At 41.1% G+C, this 21,519-nt stretch overlaps 2 protein-coding genes across 7 annotated transcripts in view; both read right to left on the bottom strand.

Moving 5' to 3' along the window:
* grid2ipa (glutamate receptor, ionotropic, delta 2 (Grid2) interacting protein, a) overlaps positions 1-9,226 on the bottom strand; it is a 37,301-nt gene extending 28,075 nt beyond the window's left edge. For 2 of the 3 annotated variants that reach the window (XM_077557162.1, XM_077557160.1), the window contains exons 1-4: positions 8,869-9,226; positions 6,173-6,426; positions 4,866-5,198; positions 2,778-2,932 (exon numbers count right to left, since the gene is read on the bottom strand). In XM_077557162.1, coding sequence (XP_077413288.1) covers positions 2,778-2,932; positions 4,866-5,198; positions 6,173-6,426; positions 8,869-8,950 — 824 coding nt within the window. In that variant the 5' untranslated portion in view covers positions 8,951-9,226. Of the gene's footprint in view, positions 1-2,336; positions 2,516-2,777; positions 2,933-4,865; positions 5,199-6,172; positions 6,427-8,868 lie in introns of those variants that run through there. The other variant, XM_077557164.1, reaches the window with a different exon arrangement.
* A 3,630-nt stretch (positions 9,227-12,856) lies between these two features.
* Positions 12,857-21,516, bottom strand: e4f1 (E4F transcription factor 1). 4 transcript variants are annotated; one of them, XM_077556501.1, is made up of 16 exons: positions 21,031-21,419; positions 20,809-20,930; positions 20,399-20,498; positions 19,716-19,791; positions 19,259-19,443; positions 19,048-19,168; positions 18,819-18,971; positions 17,058-17,245; positions 16,756-16,980; positions 16,486-16,585; positions 16,130-16,347; positions 15,842-16,040; positions 15,582-15,769; positions 14,729-14,791; positions 13,229-13,573; positions 12,857-12,989 (listed from the first exon to the last, which is right to left on the bottom strand). In XM_077556501.1, exons 2-16 carry the CDS (start codon positions 20,928-20,930, stop codon positions 12,948-12,950), a joined length of 2,325 nt encoding a protein of 774 aa, XP_077412627.1. In that variant the 5' UTR covers positions 21,031-21,419; the 3' UTR covers positions 12,857-12,947. The 4 variants fall into 4 exon arrangements, with proteins under 4 accessions (XP_077412627.1, XP_077412622.1, XP_077412623.1 ...); XM_077556496.1 differs by lacking the exon at positions 20,399-20,498 and having other exon boundaries at positions 21,150-21,516; XM_077556497.1 differs by lacking the exon at positions 20,399-20,498 and having other exon boundaries at positions 19,259-19,440; positions 21,150-21,516.
* Between the last annotated feature and the right edge of the window lie 3 nt (positions 21,517-21,519).

The raw sequence follows: 21,519 nt of genomic DNA, 5'->3' as shown, positions 1-21,519 counted from the left end.
CTTTTATGTTAACAAGAGTATGAAAACTTTATTATTTATTAATTAATTATCGTACATTTAGAATAGATAAAAAATTGTGATTAATCGTGAGTTAACGATTTAAGTCATGCGATAAATTATGATTACGTTTTTTTTTATTGCCTGACACTCCTATTAAAATATATAATTCAATAAAGCTGCCCTGGGGCAGCTGTGGCTACTTAAATTGTTTACCGCCACCAGAGTGTATAATGCACCCACTGTGAAGAGTCTTTGAGTGTCCAAAAAAGCGCTACATAAATCTCATGCATTATTATTATTATTATTATTTATTTATTTTAATGCTTACAACTATAAAGATATAATTTACAGGCATAACATTAGACTACTTTACAATTATTTGTGTTTAACTTTACCACAGAGAGAAAAACTGGCAAAAATTTGTAGTTTTTGCTGACAAAAGCTAAAATGGGCCAATTAAATCAGCCAGCCGATTAATCTCCTAATTTTCAGTTCATCATAACACAACAAAGTGTGGAAGAACTTGAAAGCCCTGACCTCAACCCCAACAGACACCTTTAAGATGAACTAGGACCGAGAATGGAGAATGGAAGCGCTTATGGCGACAAGTGAGTTGACGACTGGCTTCTTGTTGGTGTAATGGCCAGTTGGAGAGCAATCTTTTTTATATCCAATTCATTTTTCAAAATCTGACCGGTGCCGACAACATTCCCCACTACTGATATAATTTCGTATAATTTAAGTGAAGTTTGTCTAAATGTGTCATAACAGCAAGTGAGAAAGCAGTCACCAAGCAGCCTGGCATAAAAACTGCTCAGTATGTCAACACCATTTCTACTCTGCAGATGTCTGAGTCATGTTGTTGTCACATCAATGCCAATCACCACCCCGAGGCAACCTGATGGCAAAATTCTGCATGGCTCTCGGCACCGAAACAACATCCCTCCACTATGCTGCTGCTGCTGCTGCTGCTGCTGCTGCTGCTTCTTCCAAATGTGTCACTAACATCATCTGCCTTTCATGGGGAAAACAAACCCAGCATTAGCTTAAAAATGTCACAGCTACACAGGGAAGACAACTTTGCATATCAAAGTCTCACAAGGTCACAGTGCACCTGAGCGAGAAGTAGGCAGGCGCAATTAGAAGTAAGAACAGCTAAAGTTAGACTTAATCGTCACTGCAGTGATAACAGTCCTCTATGGATACAGCTGATGCATAATAGATGGCATGCCTGCAAAAACAACACTGTACAAAACATAGTCGCAGGCACTTTTCCAAACAGGACATACACTCGCCAGACAGATCATTAGGTACACCTACACAATAAAAGAACAGGCACAGTTTTGATAGACATGCTCATTTAATATGCATTTGATTACTCTGGTTGTAGTTTGCAGTGGTGTGAACTGGACTGAGGGTTTTGATCATCTGCTTACTGTGCAGTTGTGCACCACTGCAAGATACAAGCACAATTGTAAACACGCTGAAGTGATATCTTGCTGACACTGTCAATAAAAAGTGACTTTGTAAGGCACAATTTTGAATAAATCTCAGTTGTTGGTTCCCTTTCCAATCTGCAAGTGTACCTTATGTTGTGGCCATTGAGTATGCCGTTAACTCATTCACTGCCATTGACGGCTACAGACATCAACAATTCATTTGAACTATTTCTATTAGTTTTACATTTTTGCCCACTTTTGTTAACAAAATTATGCAAACCTAGAATTTTTTGGGGGTATTAGGACAGATATAAAATTTGTGATTAATCGGGAGTTAACTAGTGAAGTCATGTGATTAATTACGTTTAAAAATTGTAATCGCCCAACGCTCCTAATTTAAAAAAAAAAAAGTTATTTAAAAAGAAAAAACTAATTAATTTTTTTTTTTTTAAATTGGGAGTTAACTAGTGAAGTCATGCGATTAATTACGTTTAAAAATTGTAATCGCCCAACGCTCATAATTTTTAATATTTTTTTCTTTAAAAAAAAACATTAAAAAAATTTCAAAAAATTAAAAAGAAAGAAATAAGAAGAAGAAGAAGAAGAAGAAATAATTAAAAATTAGGGGGATTAAAATTTGTAATCGTAATTAATCGCATGACTTTACTAGTTAACTCGCGATTAATCACAAATTTTATATCTGTACCAAAAAAAAATCTGTCAATGGCAGTGAATGAGCTAAAAGTGTGCCCCAAACATCTGGAAGAAGATGAGATATATGGCAGCATGAAGAGGCTTTAATAGTACTAGACTGACACGTGATAAATTCCAATAGGACGTTCGCAAATGAACATTTTCATAGTTAATAACCAACAAAATGATTCCTTGAGTACTCACCTGAGGCAGCAAGTCATCATTTCCTCCGGCAAACGACCTGCAAAGCTCTAGAAGCTCTCACACGTATGACCAAAAATGCCGCTGGCATCTTTCTCTCAATTTTGGAATGTGTGCTTATCGCCCAGCCTAGAGCTGGAGCAGCTTCGACAGCTTTACCAAGAGGCGGGAACAAAACCAGCAATGTGTTCCACACACACACACACACGCACACACACAAAATCGAGTATCAAAGAAAGGATGCATCACAGCAGATGGAGAGAGCCGAGGAAAGGAGAGAGGGAGCAACTGAGTCAGAGTGAGAGAAGCAGGAATTGAGGATGAGAGACAAATCATTGCAAGCCTCAGCAGAGTTGTCGTGTGTTTGGTTTTGAGTTTCACACGAGTGCTGAAAGGGAGGAAATTCAATCAAGACAGTCCTGAGAAATCTTGTGACGAGCTCACCTGACGCTTTCAATGAGCTGCTGATGCTCCTCCGTGACGAGGATGTCCGGCAGGGCCTCGGCCAGACTCTCCACGTTCCGGTCGGCGGCGTACTGCTTCAACACGTCAAACAGCTGCTCCTTCACATCTGGATCCTCGCCCAGCACTTCCTCCACCTGACGGGCCGAAAGATGACCGTGACGCACTTGGTTGACCATCAATCAAAAATTGGAGGTTGACAATCAATATGAGCACACAATACCAAATGGACAATTTACTTGGTTTTGATTGACAACTGCCAAGAGAGGTTACATTTGAAAAACGGTTGAAGAAAAATAGAGCTTTTTCAAACAGTTTGGCTGCCTAACTTATTTCTTCTCTGCCAGTGTCAATCAACACTGGAATTATTATTATTATTATTAGCTGTGCAAAAGTAAAAAGGGGTTGTTTTCATCTGTTTGCGTGTGCACTCAATTTCCTGTTTATGTTTTTGAATATATTATCTTTTTTTCATTTGTAATCTATTCTAGGAGGCACAGATGACATTCTATAAAGAAAATGGAGTGAAATGTAAAAAAAGAAAAGAAAAATAATTTAGACAAACATCTGCTAATTACAAATTTCCCTGTCCATTTCTTTCATTTTCTCTTCCTTTCCTGAACATATAAAAGGTGTCTTAATACTTCTGGCCAAATAGTTTCCATTAATTTGGCTAACTGTGACTGAAAATAAGAAACAACGTGTGAGAAATGAATTGGATTATTTAGCAATTTATTGGGTTAATCCAAAACATTCTTCCGTTGAGAGTCGTCATTGTCTGTAGGATCCTTATCGAATGTTTGTCCTTTTTGAAGGCTTTGCATGATACAACTTTAAGACCATTGTGCAAGTGTACCTAATGAAGTGTCCAGTGAGTGTAAATCACAAGGGTGTGCAAAATTCTGTGCTCAAGAGCCAAATTAGATTTTTAAAACAGAAAGATGGGTCCTGGCCACCCCTACCTTCCACTTCTTTGCACACTGCAGTGTGTGGTGCAGGGTCATTTGGAGCTGATTAAAAAAAAAAAAGTTTTAAAGTATAACCTGTCTGGATGTACAATAGTTTATTGCAGTAATTGAATAATAACTTAATGTGGAATTGGTTGAGTGACTCAATAAACCACAATTACAATAAAAATAAATAATGGTTATTTTTCGAAAATGGTAATAAAAAAAAACATTTACAAAAGAGCAAATATTAGACAAATATTGAAACTATATTTTTAATGATTAAACTGCACTATGTATAAATAATAGTTATTTTATTTATTTATTGTTTTTATTTGCTTTTGTGTAGTTTTGTTTGTAAATTAAAACCAAAAACCAAACAAAAAATCTTATGATACATAATAAAATAGTAAAAATATATAAAATAAAAAATATATAAGTTATTTTAAAAAAAACAACAACCAGAAAATACAATATTATTATGATACATAATAAAATAGTAAAAATATATAAAATAAAAAATATATAAGTTATTTTAAAAAAAACAACAACCAGAAAATACAATATTAAAATCAACACATTTTAATTGAACAAGTGAAAACCCACTATTAACTTCAATAATATGCAAAAGTAAAATGCTCTATCACATCAATGTGGATTAAAAAAATTTTTTTATACAATCGTAGGTGTAGTAATCGCTAATCATATTACATAGGTCGCGCCTCCCCTTACTGAGGCTGACATGTTTCGCCGCCATCTTTCTGTGATAGATACCCGAAGGAGAAGAACTTGTGAACGTAGTTGATGGTGGTAGGATTGCAAAGTGTGGTCGCTCTGAGGCACTGTAATGGATGTGCTTCAAATTGCACACGCTTTGAACTCAGGTCATTGCATTCTAATTTGTTACCACTAGATGACAGAAAATTCTACACAGCCCCTTTAATTTCATCCATCTATCCATCCATTATCTAAACTGCTTGGCTTCAGGGGCTTTAATTATAATTGCATTGTAGTGGATTGTTGTTGAACTGCACTAATCAATAAAGTTGAGTTGACTTGATAATGCGGATGGTCATAGGGCAGAATTACAGAACGTAGACAAACTCGTCCCCTTCACACCCACCTTCTTGTTGAACTCCATGGCCTTGTGTGCGCGACTGTCCCTCACGCTGTCCCCACTCTGCGAGACGACCCTCATGCTGCTGCTCAGCCGCTTGGGCCGCCGCGCCATACTGAGCACGCCCAGACGCAGAGGACGACCCTGCGCCGCTTTGATCATGGCCGCCGCCGTCTCGTGATGCTTGACCGGGATGCCGTTGACCTCCATGACGTAGTCCCTGACCTTGAGGCCACTGCGACCGGCCGCGCCGTTGGGCACGCAATCCTCTACCATCAGAGGGCTGTCGCCCACGATGGTGAAGCCGAAGCGGCCGTCCGGACTGGGAGTGATGTCGATCTAATGGAGAGAAAACGAGAATGAAATATAGTGCCGCCTTGATATACAAGATTTATTTTCAGCTCTAAACTCATAACACACTTGTATCTCAAATCATCTTTCCCATTGAAATGAATGGAAGTGCCATTAATCCGTTCCAGAAAAACAAAACATTTTGTAATGTTTTTTTCCCCCCATGTAAAAAAAAGCACCCTTCAACACTGTACTTTATAAAAACATGCAGTAATGACATTAATACAATTTAAAAAATGAATACGGAGACATCTGCGCTTCTCTGAGTTTTCTGTGCGGCACTAATATTAGTCGTTCTTCGAAGAGGAAAAAGAATATATGACTGTGAGTACTGTTGTGTTCTCTGTTCATTTGTGCTGCTGCAACAGATGCTCATTGGCGTTTCCTTTTATGTGTTAGCATTAGCATCAAGCTAATGGGTGTTTGTCAACAATGGCTTCATAAATCGGGTCACTCAAGACAAGGAAAATTTAAAACTAAAACGATGATTTCATTTAAATGTATTTACCATAAAAGTTAAAAAATTGACTGCATGTGTCTAAAAACTAGAGCAGTCAAACGATTAAAATGTTTTAATCAGATTAATAACATTCTAGATTTTCGATTAATCTTGATTAATCGCTTAATTAAAAAGGCTTTTTTATCAACATTTTTTGCCCGCCAATTCTTTTGACATTTAACGTTATGAGGACGTCTTCAACATTTTTTGATCCACTGCACACTCTCATCCTCCTCTTTTTCTACTCAGTTAATTACTTGCATAATTTAAAATAAAATAAAAACTGCCGCCGGTAGTTTGACATGAACAAATATTCTGAATGTCATACACAAACATTTATTGCATGTTTTACTTTAATGCATGTAGTAATTAATTAGTTAATGCTTTATTAGCACTATTAAAAACATACATTTCTGAAATATGCGTTCTGAACATATCATCTGCGCTGCATGTTTCAACATACCTGTTCAATCCGTGACACCACTCCAATGCTGGGTGGCACCGTTTTGAGGGTCTGAGCCAGCGCGATCAGTGCCGGGGTGCTGAGGTTGGTCACGTCCTGGCCCTCGACGTCCACCACCTGGTCCCCGGGCTGCAGGCCCGCCAGGAAGGCGCTGCTGCCCTCCACAACGGACAAGATGTAGCTGGGCCCCGTGCCACCCAGTCGGAACCCAAAAGCCTCGGGCCAGTTCTGATTGGTAGCGGGAAGACCAAGAACTGGAAGGTGAAATGTAGAGTTGGGATCTTCTCAATATAGGCATGGATGAAGTGTATTTTAATTGGGCTGTCCCTTTTGTCAAAATATGCACGGGAACATAATCCTTAATTTATGATTAAAAACGCTCAACAATTTAACATGATCAAAATGACTTCATTTTAACTGGTGTATATGTCCGATGTCAAAGAGGAACATTTTCTTATGCAGAGCTGTGAATGAGAGGCTAGATAAATACATATTTGTGGCTTAAAAGAGCATACCGAAGATTAAAAGTTTTCAACATGTCAATAACTGTTTTTGCAATTTCTGTTTGTCTTTGTAAATGTTCAGCGCGAGTAGTGTTAGACATTATTAACATTTTTAATTCTTTATTTCATATATTAACCATGTTGAAATGTTTTATAGATGTGTAGAGTAGGTGAAATAGTGTTGAACTCAGTATAATTTGACCTTAACCTTGTTTTTGTCTAAAAATTCCTCCTCAGTGGTTTGCGCACACACATTCTCTTCGTGAGAACAGATTTTGCCACACACATACCCTGAGAGCACCATCACTCACGGCCACTCTAAATTCAGTTCAATTTGTTTGTGAGATATTGTTTTGGGAAAAAGTACGAAAAGTCCCCTGAGAGTATATTTTGTCTAAAAAGATGAACACAGCTGCGGACTGTGTACGAAAATTATATTATGTACCATATTGTGTGAGAACCAATCTGTTTTACTTATTCATGAAGGGAGGAGAATAGGTGTTCTCTTACTGATTTGGATTCTTTAAAAGCTGTATTCCGCAAAAGGGGGGACACGCGCACCCTTTAATTCCACCTTTTACGTGATGTTGAGTGTTGCCGTGACCGGAGATTCTCTGAAATAAATCATCCTTGCAAGGAGTTTTTTCTTACAAGAAATCTGTCTTCAATCTTTTGGAACACGCAAAAGAGGACTAGAAATTAGCCTCTTTCAGTAGCTCCATGGTTGCCTACTTTGCTTTGGTAAACAAGATCATCTGCTATGTTGTTACTAGTGCAAACAGATGATGTAATCATTTGTCTGCTGTAGTAGCTACTAAAACAGCTCCAACTAACGTCTACCGGAGACAAATTCCATGTGTGTTTCTTCCATATTTGGCTAATAAAGATGAATCTGATGTCAACATGGATGCACTTTGAACTACGGAATGTGCAAAAAAAATGTTTTAAAAAATAAATACATAAAAAACAATAAAACTGAATTATTGACAATGAAAACACATAGCCCTAATTCCAGTAGACATTAAATTTCATTCAAACAAGCAAGTGGATGATAGCACCAAGAGAGTGCAGCGCTACCTTGTGGCGAAGTTCGTAAATTACAGTTTGACATAAAAGTCATACATCTCCAGTTTTGTCTGTTGACTGCTGGAAAAAAAAGGTCGTTCAAAAAACAAAACGAGTCGTGACTTGTAACCTAAGGAGCATGATAAAGGTCAGAGTGTCCTTCACACCTCTGCCATGGAGCTACTGCGCTCTTGTACGAAGCAAAACAAGCTGAGGGAGGGACGTTACAATGACAGTAACTATTTAGACCACACTGATGCGCCCTACTGGCCTTCCCTGGTGGTCACTGACCTCATTCTACTAACGGTGCAGGAAAGAGTCCCGAGAGACTAAATTGACATCTGGATACATCAAACCTGACTATTCGAAGAGGGGTGATTTATTTTAGTAAGCGGGGCAGTCATTAGTGGTTCTGTGCAACAACTGTTTCCTCATAGTTTAACCTCTCAACTCTGTAAACTAGAATCACATCCTCAGTCAGTGTAATAGATTTCAATACATTGTGTACTGTACTAATGAATGGCTGCAGGTTAGAGAGACACATCTGTGAAAAGATATTAAATCTGTGATGGGGAAGAAAATGATTGCGTGTTCTAAAAATATATTAAACACGGCGTTGTAAAAAAAAAAGCATGGCCTCCTTAAGTCAAAGAGGTGATTTAAGATGGAAAAACATACCACCAATGCACAAAATGTGGCTGCAACTTGATATTGCAAAGGAAAAATAAGAGAGCTCGCTAATTGGAACAAGTCATCCATCAAAACAGCGGCAAGGAAGATTTTCTCTTTTGTGCAACTGTTCAGAAGCGCCGAAAGTAAGACAAAGCAAGGAAGCCCAATTAGGAAGACCAAAGTCAGAAAAGTAACGATCAAAAAGTCAACGAGAGGTGCAAAGGAATTTAATCAGAGCTACATACTGTATATAGTCTGCGATGTGTCTTGCCGAATTAAATATACATATCAATCTCAACAGAAGATGTTCTCAAGTCTGCTAAAATATGGATCATACACCTTTCCAAGCATTCTATTCTTTGTTCTATTAGAAAGACTTTTTTTCTTTTTCTTTACCCTTACAGAAAGTTCATGACCTCATGTAAAAATGATGACGACCCCGTAAATGACACTTACAGAAATCCTTGGAAGCGCTCCGGGTGCCAGACTTGCTCTGGCGCAGGGAGAAGCGGCCCTTTCTGCTCAGGAAACGCCTCATCCTTGCCCGGCTGGCGGCGGGGCACGTTCCGGCCAGCCTTGCCCTTCAGCCCCCGGCCTGGGGGGGAGCAAACGCAGTCCAGGAGTGCCCACCGACACACCCTCTCAACTTGGACCTCCAAGAACCCTCTCTTGCCCTGCTTGAATCAAATACCGGTAAGCCCAAAAAGGTCACATTGGTGGTCGGTCATACTGCTCGAGGAGAAAACCCCTGAACAGCCTCAGGCTCACTCCAGCCTCAGTCAGTAGATGACGATCATGGAAGTGGGACAGTCAGTTCAGAAATGGTTCTTTGCAAGGAAAAGGTACATCGAAGCCCCATTTTTCTATAAATACCTTTCCCTCCTCTCTCTCTCTCTCTCTCCCTCTCACACTCTCTTCATGTGCTGCTTGTGGACGCCGGGCCTCTCAGAGGGCTGAAGAGTGACCCAGAAACGGCGGCGTGTACCAGCCGGGGAAATGATTTGAGCGTCTGCCGTCACCTCTGCGACGGAGCGCCAGATAAGAGATGAAACCTGCGGATCCTCCTCAAGGTTACACGCACGCTCACACAAAGTGGTTCAAGCAAGAAGAATGCAAGCGGCCTTTCAGTAGAGGAGAGCGAGCCACCTGACAAAAAGTTCAACTGAATGACAATGGCAGAAACCAGATTCACCAGAAGTGTGCTACGGAAACCGCTGTACTATGCGGGCTCTCATGGCACACAAATAATCACTAAATTAAACTTTAAAATTGGGCATAAAATTGCATTTACAACAACTTTGATTTGAATCCAGTGTAGTGCATTTGTTAAAAATAGTTGAATTTCATTTTTAAGTTCACAACATATCTTTTTTTTGTGCGACTTTAAGTGCCGGTTTTTATTTTCTTACATTTAAGCGCAGTGTTAATGTACAAACTGCATGCTTGTGACTATTATCCTTCATCCAGGTCATTTCTTTCTCAGGGATTTGAAACGATCATAACCGGACTGCGCCGGTTGTCTTACGAGACATTTCAACCCTCATCCGAGAAGGCTTCATTCTACTTTTGTTTTCGGAAAACTTGGGCTAACTATGTGCAACATTCTTACGAGCCAATTATAACTCGTCTATACAAATAACAACCTAAAATTGATTTTTGGTCAACATGGTGGCACTTAGAAGAGTGAAGCATTACTTTAGGTCAGCGCTCAATTATTTTTTTGTAATACCGCCCACTCCAAAGGAGAAAGAAAATAATAGTGCTCCCCAACCCACCAACCTGAAGAGGGTCTTCTGCCCAGATTTAGTCATAACTGTTTTAATTTCCTTATTTCCTCAATAGAGCTTTGTTCTGCGGACGTATCTTTGTGAGTGTTATCGCAATTTCTGCCAGGTGCAGTCATGACTGAAAAACCTCCTCTATTCCTCAAATGGGCCATTGTCTGTGTTTGAATGATGTCTTTGAAGTCTTATCTCATGTCCGGTGAACTTTTTACTGGAAACTGTGTGGTACCGCCCCTCAAAATAGTATAAGAATGTTGTAAGTCCTCTGTAATTTTCGCACTTGTGAGAAGCTACAGCCATTGCCTGTAACTCACTTGTGCCCGGAATATTCTGTAGAAATAAAAGCTGCGAAGTAACTGTTCATCGATCTCCAGCCTGTGTTCGGATAACCAACATTCTCACTACCCGAAAGAAAACGAACACGCGGAGGAAAAGATCTGCCACCACAACTACCCCAATTCTCCGGAATTCATAGACCTTCTCAATGAGCATACGGACGGCGGAGATGTGATCGGATGTGGAGCGGTTTGGCATGAGGACGGGCCCGCTTCTAATGGCTGGGAGAGCACGGGTCAGCAAGATTCCGCTCCAACTGGTTTTCCATCTCCAGCGGTGTTTGCCAGGGCTGCGTAACTGCTCCTGACCTTTTCAATTGCATAACAGACCACCTAATGTGCAGGGTCTGTGAGCGAGTACCCGGAGTGTCCCTTGGCAAATACCAACTGACTGACCTGGAATACGCTGATGACACCATCCTGCTCAGCACATCCCACAGCCAGCTGAGGAACACCTCAAGTATTGAAGAGGGTCTTCTGCCCAGATTTAGTCATAACTGTTTTAATTTTCCTTATTTCCTCAGTAAAGCTTTGTGAGTGTTATCGCAATTTCTGCTAAGTGTCTGTAATCAATGATGTTTTTAAAGTCTTATCGTCATGACTGGGACCTCACCTATTTCCACAACAATGGGCCATTGTCTGTGGTTGAAGTGTCTGTAATCAATGATGTTTTTAAAGTCTTATCTCATGTCCGGTGAACTCCAGGTGGGCTGTTTGGTGGGGGCTTTGTGGTACCACCCATCAAGATAGTATAATAAGGTTGTAAGTGTCTGTAATCGGGACACTTGCGAGAAGCTGCAGCCATTGTCTGTAAACTCGCTTGTGTCCGGAATATTCCGTAAAAATAAAACCTTCGAAGGAACTGTTCACCGATCTCCAGCCTGTATTCAGATAATCAACATTCTCTCTACCTGAAAGACAACGAACACGCGGAAGAAAAAGCTGTTCTTCCTTACAGTATATATGGTGAAGAGGCAGAAAAGCTTGGTCTCCATGTGAGCTGGACCAAGACCAAGTTCATGCATGTTGGTGAGGGACCCGATCCACCCCCTATCCTGCATGGTAATGACACCGTAGAGCCTGTGAAGAACTTTGTGTACTTGGGTTCCATGGGGATCTTAAATCAGAAATTCTCCGCAGGAGAGCCCTGGCAGCCTCTGCCCTGGCAGCCTCTGCCCTGCAGTCCCTCTGGAAACCACTCTGGCGCCACCAAACCATCTCACGCACGACGAAGCTCCGAATCTATAACACCGCCGTACTGTACTCTCCATTCTCCTTTATGGCTCCGAAATATGGCCCTTAAATAAGACCTTGGACACAAGAATAGATGGCTTTGACAGTAGGGCTCTCAGAACCATCGAGAACATCAGGTGGCCAAAGCGAATCTCTAACGAAGCGCTTAGAGCCCGCACAAACCAGCCTAGAGCCTCCCGCCAGGTTTCACAACGCCACATCCGCTGGTTCGGCCATGTTCTTCGCCTTCCCCCTGACCACTTGACAAGAGCCATTCTGAAGTTTGACCCACGAGGAAAGCCCCGCACCCGATGGCTAGACATCATAGCGGACGACCTCCAACAACACGGAGTTACCATGAAGGAAACAGATCTGCTGGCACAAGACCGTCTGTATTGGAGGGGCCTGGCTCACCTGGTTGGCTCGACGCAATGGGATGGGACACCAGCCCCAACGCAGGAGCAGTGATGATGATGACGCACTTTGCACTGGCTTCCCATACATTTCCACATCAAATACAAAATTCTCCTTCACACCCATCACTGTCTGCTCACAGAACTCCTCACACCGCACACATCAGACAGAACCCAGTCAGGCCTCGGTTCAAGACCATGGTCGACAGGGCTTTCCAGTCTGCTGCTCCCCGTCTGTGGAATGCTCTCCCAGACCACCCACAGACGGTGGAAGTTTTCTTCAAAAAAATATATAAATAAAATAATAAGAAGAAATAAAAGACTCAAAACCTTTCTTTAAAAAAAAAATCCTTTACCTGTTTATTTCTATTTTGAGATTTGATTTTAGTCTTGACTTTGACTGATTTTTATTGACTCTTTTTACTGTGTGCTTTTATTGCTGCCTGTGCTGTGCACTTTTGAGATTTATTTGATAAATGTAAAGTGCGTTACAAATAAAATCTATTTTGTGCAGCCTGACAATGAGAGTGCCACTGCCACCTACTGAAGAGGATGTTAAATTACTTTTTTCTAGTACAGGCAATAACAAAAACATCGCACTGTGCCCCCTTCTCCCCATTTGAGAAGGACTGCTTTAGGTGTTACTAACTTGGTGTAAAAAGATGGAGAACAATTTGCATACTGTTTTTAAGAAAATATCATTTATTTAATGTTGAATAATGAGTGAAACTGTCAGGTGGGTGAGGTGATTAATCTGACTTGGTTACCTGTCAGCAGGAGTCAAAAGCAGCTTGGCAGGCATATGTTATGGGCTGTAGAGAAGCAACAAGATGCAGATGACATCAAAAATATGCAGATTTAGTTTAAAAGGACATTTGCACCATTATTAAGATGACTTCAGCATATTCTGCTACCCTGTGAGGCGTTAAAAAGCAATTCATTCTGTGTATAAAAACGTTTGTGCTTTGATGTTCTTGTGCGGTTAGAACCGCTTTGACCTTAGTTTGTTCATGTCGCTCCTTAATCACACAATGACAGTTTGAATCTCCACCTCTTGCGGCGTGGTGATCACATATTCCTCCTGCTGCTGCTGCACCAGCTGAATCGCCTCCTCGACAACCTCTTCCGTGGTCACCATGGCGACCGTGCCCTGCGCGGTCTTGACGGCCTCGGCCAGCAGTGTGCCGTCGCTGATGGCCGAGGCCAGCGTCATGGCCACCTGCTCCGTCAGGCTCTCGGGCGTGGCGATGGTGATGGTGTCGCCGCAGTCCACGATGGATGCGCCCTCCTCGCCCCCGCTCACGTTGCGCAGGATGATCTGGTGGCTGCCTGTGCCGCCGGCACTGTGCGACTGGCTGACGATTTGCTGCACAACTTTCACGATGTGGTTGCCCATCTGGTGTGAATGGTAGAAACGAGGTTATGGAATCATGTGACTGGCAGCTGCAGGGACTTTCACACGCTTTGACAAAAGCAAAAATGTGGGATACATGGCAGTCAACTCAACTCGGATAGTGAACAACAATTCTTCAAAAAAGCTTCATTTGTGTCCATTTAGCTTAGTGTTAACAAAAACAAAACAAAAAAAGCTAACAAATGGCATCTGTGTCCGTCTATAAACCTCTAAGCAACCGGTATTTTAAGCGAAACAGTGGAGCAACACTTGGAGGTATATATTATTTATCCTCTACAAAGAATGACTAGTATAAGTGTGATTTACTAAGAATGGTAGCTACCTCCGTCATGAACAGTGTTCCCTCGCTATAACACGGTTCACTTTTCGCAGCCACGGTGTTTTGTGGATTTTTTAAGTACAATTTTGCATGCATTTTTCTACACTACCTATTTTATAAAATTTATGAAGGCTTGAACATTGAGATTGAGAATGTTTCAACAAGAGAGAAATGTGAGAAAATGTTAACGCCTCGATGAGAAAAGTGTATAAACTGTGTGGTGAGGGGTTTTGGAGCCATAAAGCTAACTACTTTGCGGATTTCATTTATTATGGGTATTATTTATTATTTTACACTGCCCCCAGGTGGCCCAGGCGCATACATCAAAAGGACGAGCACAAGGTCCACTGAATTGGAGCAAAAAATGCGGCAAAAATGGCTGATTTCATTATTTTCAATTAAACCATTACTGTTTGATTTCATGAAGAACAATATTACAGTGTGTTATTTTTTATTCAGCAAACATTGCAAACGTGTTATTTTTTGGAGAGAGGCTGTAACAAGATAAATTGAATTTTCATTCATTTCAAGGTACACATGATTTAAGATCATACAAGTGGTTTGAGGTAGGAGCGTGGCCATAGAATGAATTCAACGAGCATCTGAAGGCACCGCTGTATTGCTTTTCTAGTGACAGTGTCAGTCGTTATTGTCTTTTCAAGATGCAGTGTGAGATACATTGCACGTACGCATTCGAACAGTGCTATAAAATGTAAAACTCAAGATATCGGCCACTACAAGATATTGTATTTCATGGATTTCACACAGTCAACGATAGTATAAAGTATTTTAAAGAATGATTGGCTGCAGATACTGACCTCGTTTTGACTGTCCTGAATGAGCGTAACCGCTTCTTCATGAACTTCCTCATCTGTTTGAGTCTGAGGGATGTATGAGAAGAGCATGAGTAGAATGGCACATAGCAAAAAAACTAAACAAAAAAAACCCATAATGCTAGCTTTAATGCTCAGTACTTTCCAAATAAACCGGAAAAAAAAGTCCCCACTACAGAAAATTAAAAGTTAGGTAAGGCTAATCCAAAAACTTCATTTGAATTTTAAATCTGGGTGGTGACTTAAATTTGAATATTCTGACAGATTTGAAGTACCTTTGCAAGCAATTGTGGGCAACGCTAAAAAACAACAACATTGATTTTACAGTTTAAAAAAAAATCTATTTGTTATGTTGATTCATATCGGTTCAAGGGTGTGTACACTGCACAGCATTTGTTTTTACATTTAAAGATTGTCTCTTTTTAAAACTGAATTTTACTGGAGATTCTCAGTTTACAATGGCAAGAAATTACCAAACACTAGTTTTTGCCACTTTTCAGACCAATGACAGGTGTAAAGGCAAGGAATTGTGTCTCAGGTTTTTGTTTTGTTTAATATACAGTAAATATATTTTAATTTTATTAATTCACTTTTTGCCCTACACTTGTTTTGCATACATGCGTGATAATTATCACTGCATAGTTAAGTATATAGGTTAGTGATAGACGACAGTTGTTCCAATGTAAAAATAAAAAAATCAGGTTACATTGGAATTTAGTTGTAAAACGGAGAACCTACAGCAAGACATGACAATTATTTAATTATTTTTAATGTGACTATCAAGCGTAACCAACCTAAAACCAAGACCGACTGCTAAAATGCCCCTGGACTCTCTCACCTTGATGATGTACTCCTGCGTGTCTGCTACCACGGAGGAGAATTCCACCAGCAATGCATGGGGGTCTTCAGTGATGATTGCCGCTGTGGTGACGTTATCCTCGGAAACCTGCTCCTCTGTGACCACCACCTCCTCCCCCTGCTGCTGATGCTGCTGCTGCTTGCTCGATTCGTCCTTTTGACAGCCCCCTAGTAGATATCACACCATCTGGATTATCAGACCTGCTGACATTAAAACTGTCGCTTGAGCACCATACAGACCTTTGGCACGTATGTGGCGATTGAGAGTGCCGTGCTCGGCGAAGCCCCGGCCGCATTTTGGACACTTGAAAGGCTTTTCGCCAGTGTGGTGGCGAGTGTGTCGCACCAACGAGCCTTTCTCTCGGAAGCCGCGAAAGCAGAACGGACACACGTACGGCTTCTCCTCGCCGTGCGTCCGCTGATGCACCTGCAGAGCGTTCTAAACGAGACCATCACATAAAGGTAAAAGAAGGGTACACGTTGGAGAATCAGGTGGTGCACAGATAGTGATTGTCTAGGATGGGTCACCTTGGTCTTGTAGGATTTCTTGCATCCGGCACAGTGGTAGGGTCTTTCATCTGAGTGGGCCCTCATGTGTTCACGGACGTGTCCGACGGTTTTGTACAGCTTTCCGCACTCGCCGCACTTGTAGCGCCTCTCACTGACGTGGACTTCCATGTGCTTCTTCAGCAGATACCCGCTCAGGAAGTCCCTCTGGCACAGGGTGCACTTGAAGGGCTTGTAACCTGCAAACACAGCATCCGATCTTCATTCACGAAAAATGATGTAGATTTTTTCAAATATTTTTAGACGCTATATAAAATAAGGATGAAACCAATTGATCAAGGTTTGTTTTTGTGGTGTTTTGTCACCTTTCAACTTACCTGAATGGCCTTTGACGTGGAAGCGGAAGTAGTTCAAACCCTTAAAAGAGCGATTACAGTGTGGACATGTGTACAATTTGGAGGCTGTCTGATCCATTTCCTGTAAATACAAACAAAATAAAGTTTACATTTGTTTGAAAAAGATTGTGTGTAAATGTCTTAAAATATTGCTTCATCAAACTATTCTAACCCAAGCCCATTACTAAGGTTGTCAATTTTCATCCTAACACCTAAATTAGCCAAATCTCCACTGTTTGTTTCCCCGCTTACCTGTGCCACCATTTCCACCAACTCCTCTTTAACTTGGATCTCCGTGCCATCAGCGACAGGACACTCTATGACCATTTTCTCCAGCTCATGTGCGGCCTGCGGAGCTTGCACGGCCTCCTCCGTCCTCAGCGCGATGCCGGCGTTGAGGATGGCCTGGCAGATGAGGTTGTCGCCTGCAGCCGCAGCGGCGGCGAGGGCCTCTGCCTGAGACTGATCCACCATCACCTACGGGAGAGTACACAGGTGTTCCTAATGTTGTGATAAGCAAGTGTATTGTATCCATCGGCCTTCTTGACACACACCTGTTGCTCCTGTGTTGTGCCATCCACCTCCATGGTGAAGTGCACCTGGTGGATGACCCCTTGGGAGCCCGCCTCCACCAAACTGACGACGGCTGTTTGCGCCTCCACCGCCTGCTCCTCTTCCAGCTGCTCCTCCACCATGACCACCTCCCGCTGGCTAGTCTCTGCTGGGATATCGGCGCCAAGTCCTGGATACAAGTCACACATACGCACACACCTTTCAGCTGCATGCACTACCTTGACTTGCAAGTTCAATTCATTCTGTAATCAATACAATTTAAAATCAAACTTCACCATTGAAATTAATTACAATTAATCAAGTTCAGCTCAATCTATCATTTGTTAATAATACAAAATGCAGCTCCTGAATTAGTAAATTATGTGGGGAAGCTTAACTCATTCACTGCCATAAATTAATTGTAACTATTTCTATTACTTTAACGTTTTTTTCTTCTTTGGTTAACAAGAGTAAAAAAAACTATACTTTTTTTATTGTACATTTAGAACAGATATAAAATTTGTGATTAATCGTGAGTTAACTAGTGAAGTCATGTGATTAATTACAATTTTTAAAAAAAAAACTTCTTTTTTTTTTTAAATAAAGATTTTAAAAAAGAAAAAAAATATCACAAAATTAGGGGTGTCAGGCAATTAATATTAGTACAGACGCTCCCCTACTTACGAACATTCGAGTTACGAACAACGGTACATACGAACATGTCTGCGCGTGTGTCGGAAAATGACCGGAAAGAGATGCTGTAAGTTAGATTTTGTATTGCGCGCCTTTTTCCGAGTGTAGTGCTTCTTTCCGCCGCTAATACCGACGCTTGGCGCTGTGAGAGCTCACCCAGCATCCACCTTCCTCTTCCTCTAATTTTTATCATTAAATATCTCGTGCATCCATTAATCAACATGGTTGGTGAAAAGCGAAAGGCTTCTAGTGAGAGTGGTAGTGCAAAGAAGAGGCAAGCCATTTCATTTGAAACGAAAGTGGCAATAATAAAGAAGCTTGATGCGGGTGAGAAAATGGTGAGCGTTGCACGGGCATACAACTTGAATCGTTCGACCGTCGGTACCATTTATAAACAGAAAGATCGTATAATGGAACACGTGAAAGTTTCTAGTGAATCCTCCAAGGAAGATACTCATCAACCCTCATCTTCTTCTCCTCGACCCTCAACTTCTTCCTAAGTGTTCTTCCATTAAGTGTCTCTCGCTCTCTCTCTAACATACAGTACTGTACGTATTCTCTCCATTTTATTAAAAGTTTTTTTCAGTACAAACCAATGCAGTTTACTTGTACAAGCCTTAAACATACTTATATAAACCTTCAATATACTTATATAGGCTTTAAACATAAATTATAATACAAAATATAGCGCTGAAGCAAAATATAGCGCTGAAGCAACTTACGAACGAATTCACCTTACGAACGATCACTCGGAACGTAACTCGTTCGTAAGTTGGGGAGCGTCTGTAATCGTAATTAATCGCATGACTTCACTAGTTAACTCACGATTAATCCCAAATTTTATATCTGTTCGAAATGTACAATAATTCTATTTTCTAGGTTTTCATACTCTTGTTAACAAAAGTTTAAAAAAATAAAATAACGTTAAACTAACAGAAATAGTTAAAATGATTTTTGGACGATTATAGCCGTCAATGGCAGTGAATGAGTTAATAAAGACTTCAGGCATTGGGTGTGGGAGGTAGGTATCCAAATAAGATTTTTTTTTTTGCAGCTTTTGGCATTAATACCTTTTTTCCTTCCATCCTTGCTCACCAGAATCTCCTTGCACTGAACAAAGCGGATCTTCTCAGTGCAGGGTGTGAGGGACTTGAGGTGTCTGGTGAGAGCTCCCGACTCTCTGAAGGACTGGCCGCACAGCACGCAGTGGTATGGCCGCTCATCTGTGTGGCAACACCGAGTGTTATCATTTGGATTTTTTTTATTTTTATGAGAAACCCTTCGAGCACTTGAGCATACCAGAGTGACGGCGGTTGTGACGAATCAAGGAGCCTTTAGTGCGGAAGGAGTTGCTACATAGCTCGCACGCAAAGTTCTTCTGATCGCTGTGGGTCTTCATATGCGTTTTCAAGATGTTGCTCTGTTAAACACAACAAAAAGATTTTAGTCACAATCACCACCCTTGCTTGGTATCACTTGTGAAGTAGTAGGAGTCATATTTGTGATGCACCGTTTTAAAGGTCTTGTCACAGAGCTGGCAAAGGTACCGGCCGTCTACATTGACTTTGTAAACTGGCTTATCATCCTCTGCATTGTCAGAAACGGAGCCTGTAGGCGTCTCAGACGGTCTGGACAATTTCAGAGAGGTGATTTTCTTCCTGCAGCCTCGTCCCAACAAAGCAGTGCTTGCACCTGCTAGGAAAATAAATGCAATTCACTCAACTTGCAGATAATACAATCATTTAAAGCATCCATCCATTTAGTATATCACTTAAGAGGGCACAATTGTCTTTTCTTTTTACCTTTCTTTGAGATTTTGTCAGAAACATCTGACTTTGCGTTAAAGGCAAACTACACCCTGAACTGGTCGCACAGCCAATCACAGGGTTTATAGAGACAGACAACAATTCTCACTACCAAAGAATTGGAATTAAGGCCATGCTGGGTGTAGTGAACGGTTTACTTACAGTCACTAATGTCGGTGCTCTCTGGCTCTCTGGCAACTTCTTCCACCGCTTGTGTGCATCCATTGTCAGTCTCAACCTGTTGTGACAATAATGTTACTTTCAACAGTAGAATGAAATTGAGAATATCTTTATTGGCCAAGTACATCCAAAACACACAAGGAATTTGTCTCTGGTAGTTTGAGCCACATTGGTATTACCGGAACAAGAAACCAATGTATAACAAAAAGAACATTTAGGACTTAACACAAAGTACAGAGTCTTGTTTAAAGAAAGTACTTAGAACCTTTTAGGTAGCAGTTAAGTTTAAAAATGGGATACATGATACACCATACAAAAAGTTGGCAATATTGGTTGAAATTTAAGGCCGACCTTAAAATGCAATGTAACCTTTCAGGCTAAATTAATTTAACTCTGTCTAAACTTTAGAACACACATATCCAACTCTTCAATGTTGAGGTACTTTTTAGACAACTTGCAGTGGCTTCCCACACCATGTTAATACTTGGGCAGGCCACCCAAGTAAATTGGCCACCACCCAAGAAGTTTTCAAGAAAATGTATTAAAAATATATTTAAAAAGAAAAAAAAGTGTCACAACAGGATGTACCGCATGCAATAATAGTTCGCTGTCAGTCACTTAGATTGTGAGGCTAGAGGAGACGTAGTAACAGGACTGAGACCCACCTCCCGTCCAACCCGCCTCCCATCCCTACCGCCAGAGTCCACCCACCCAAGTAGATTTGAAATCTGTGGGAAACAGTGACTTGGTGTTCTCAAACAAGAGCTGAAAAACAAAATGCACAGCGGGTGTTTGATCCATGAATGCACCAATACCTAGTTCATTTAGAATTGTCTTAAAAGACCTCTTTATCTTCCTGTTCACACTTGACATCATGAAAGCAAGGTGGCACCTAACAATTGAGCAACAATAGCTCAAATATGATGTTCTCAGAGGGAAGTAGCCTCAGAAAGCCATACAAGCAGACTTTCTTTGACATTTTAATGGCTCACCTAATGTGAATTTTGCCCTTTAGCTCCTCGTTAGTGATCTGCATTGACCAGTATAAAAATGCATTACGTATCGTTGGCCTTACCATTTGCTCTTCATCATGACTGCTCGGCTCACGTCTGCAGCCGTGACCCAGTTTGTGTTGAATAAAAGCCTCCAATGTGGAAAACTCGTTGTGACAGCGTCCACATTTGTGCACGTCCTCATCTAGTAAAAACAAGTTTAGAGCGATTACCCTATGCTGCATTTAAATATGAAGTCGAGTGCAGGTTCGTGTAGTGTGCACACCTGAGATATTTAAACTTACGTTGCTACCGACTGGTAGCTGTTAGCTGATAGCAACGTCGAAATTTGGAGGGAATTTTACTAGGCCCGAACACTAAAAGCACAACATATAAAGCATGTTTACAAAGTAATGAGGCTAACCTTCGTCTCCAAGATTCGTTTGTATGGTGATGGTCTCGCTGCCGTTCTTCGCGTGTTCGCCCTGTTTATGTGCCGTAAGATTATTTTCGACATTCATGTCGTTCGAGGTCTCCGTCTGTGTCGCAACGCGGCCGCAGGGTGGCAAACATGGCGGATTTACGACCCAGTCGTCATAACAACACGGCCTGCGCGCGCACGTTTCGCTGGCCAAAAAATACATCAGCTTGATCGTATTTAGAAATTTTCATTCTCCATTTCAGCGCTTCTCAACGATTAACACTGGTGGTCTTTGTAAATACAAAAATAGTACTTACATTTGTTAAAACATTTAATAGTCTAACCCCAAATAGCTATTTTAATGTATTATTTA

The sequence above is a fragment of the Vanacampus margaritifer genome, chromosome 2 (assembly GCF_051991255.1).
Source record: "Vanacampus margaritifer isolate UIUO_Vmar chromosome 2, RoL_Vmar_1.0, whole genome shotgun sequence".
Lineage (NCBI taxonomy): Eukaryota > Metazoa > Chordata > Actinopteri > Syngnathiformes > Syngnathidae > Vanacampus > Vanacampus margaritifer.
The sequence above is the reverse complement of the archived record's forward strand: the minus strand, read 5'-3'. Positions and strand labels throughout refer to the sequence as shown.

Excerpts from the sequence above, each read along its gene's own strand:
- e4f1 (XM_077556496.1), bottom strand. The coding sequence starts at position 21,369 with ATGTATTTTTTGGCCAGCGAAACGTGCGCGCGCAGGCCGTGTTGTTAT. Across the intron at positions 19,444-19,715 it reads GAGCACCGACATTAGTGACT|CAGGTGCAAGCACTGCTTTG; the intron begins GTAAGTAAACCG and ends TTATTTTCCTAG. Across the intron at positions 16,586-16,755 it reads TGGTGGAAATGGTGGCACAG|GAAATGGATCAGACAGCCTC; the intron begins GTAAGCGGGGAA and ends TTGTATTTACAG.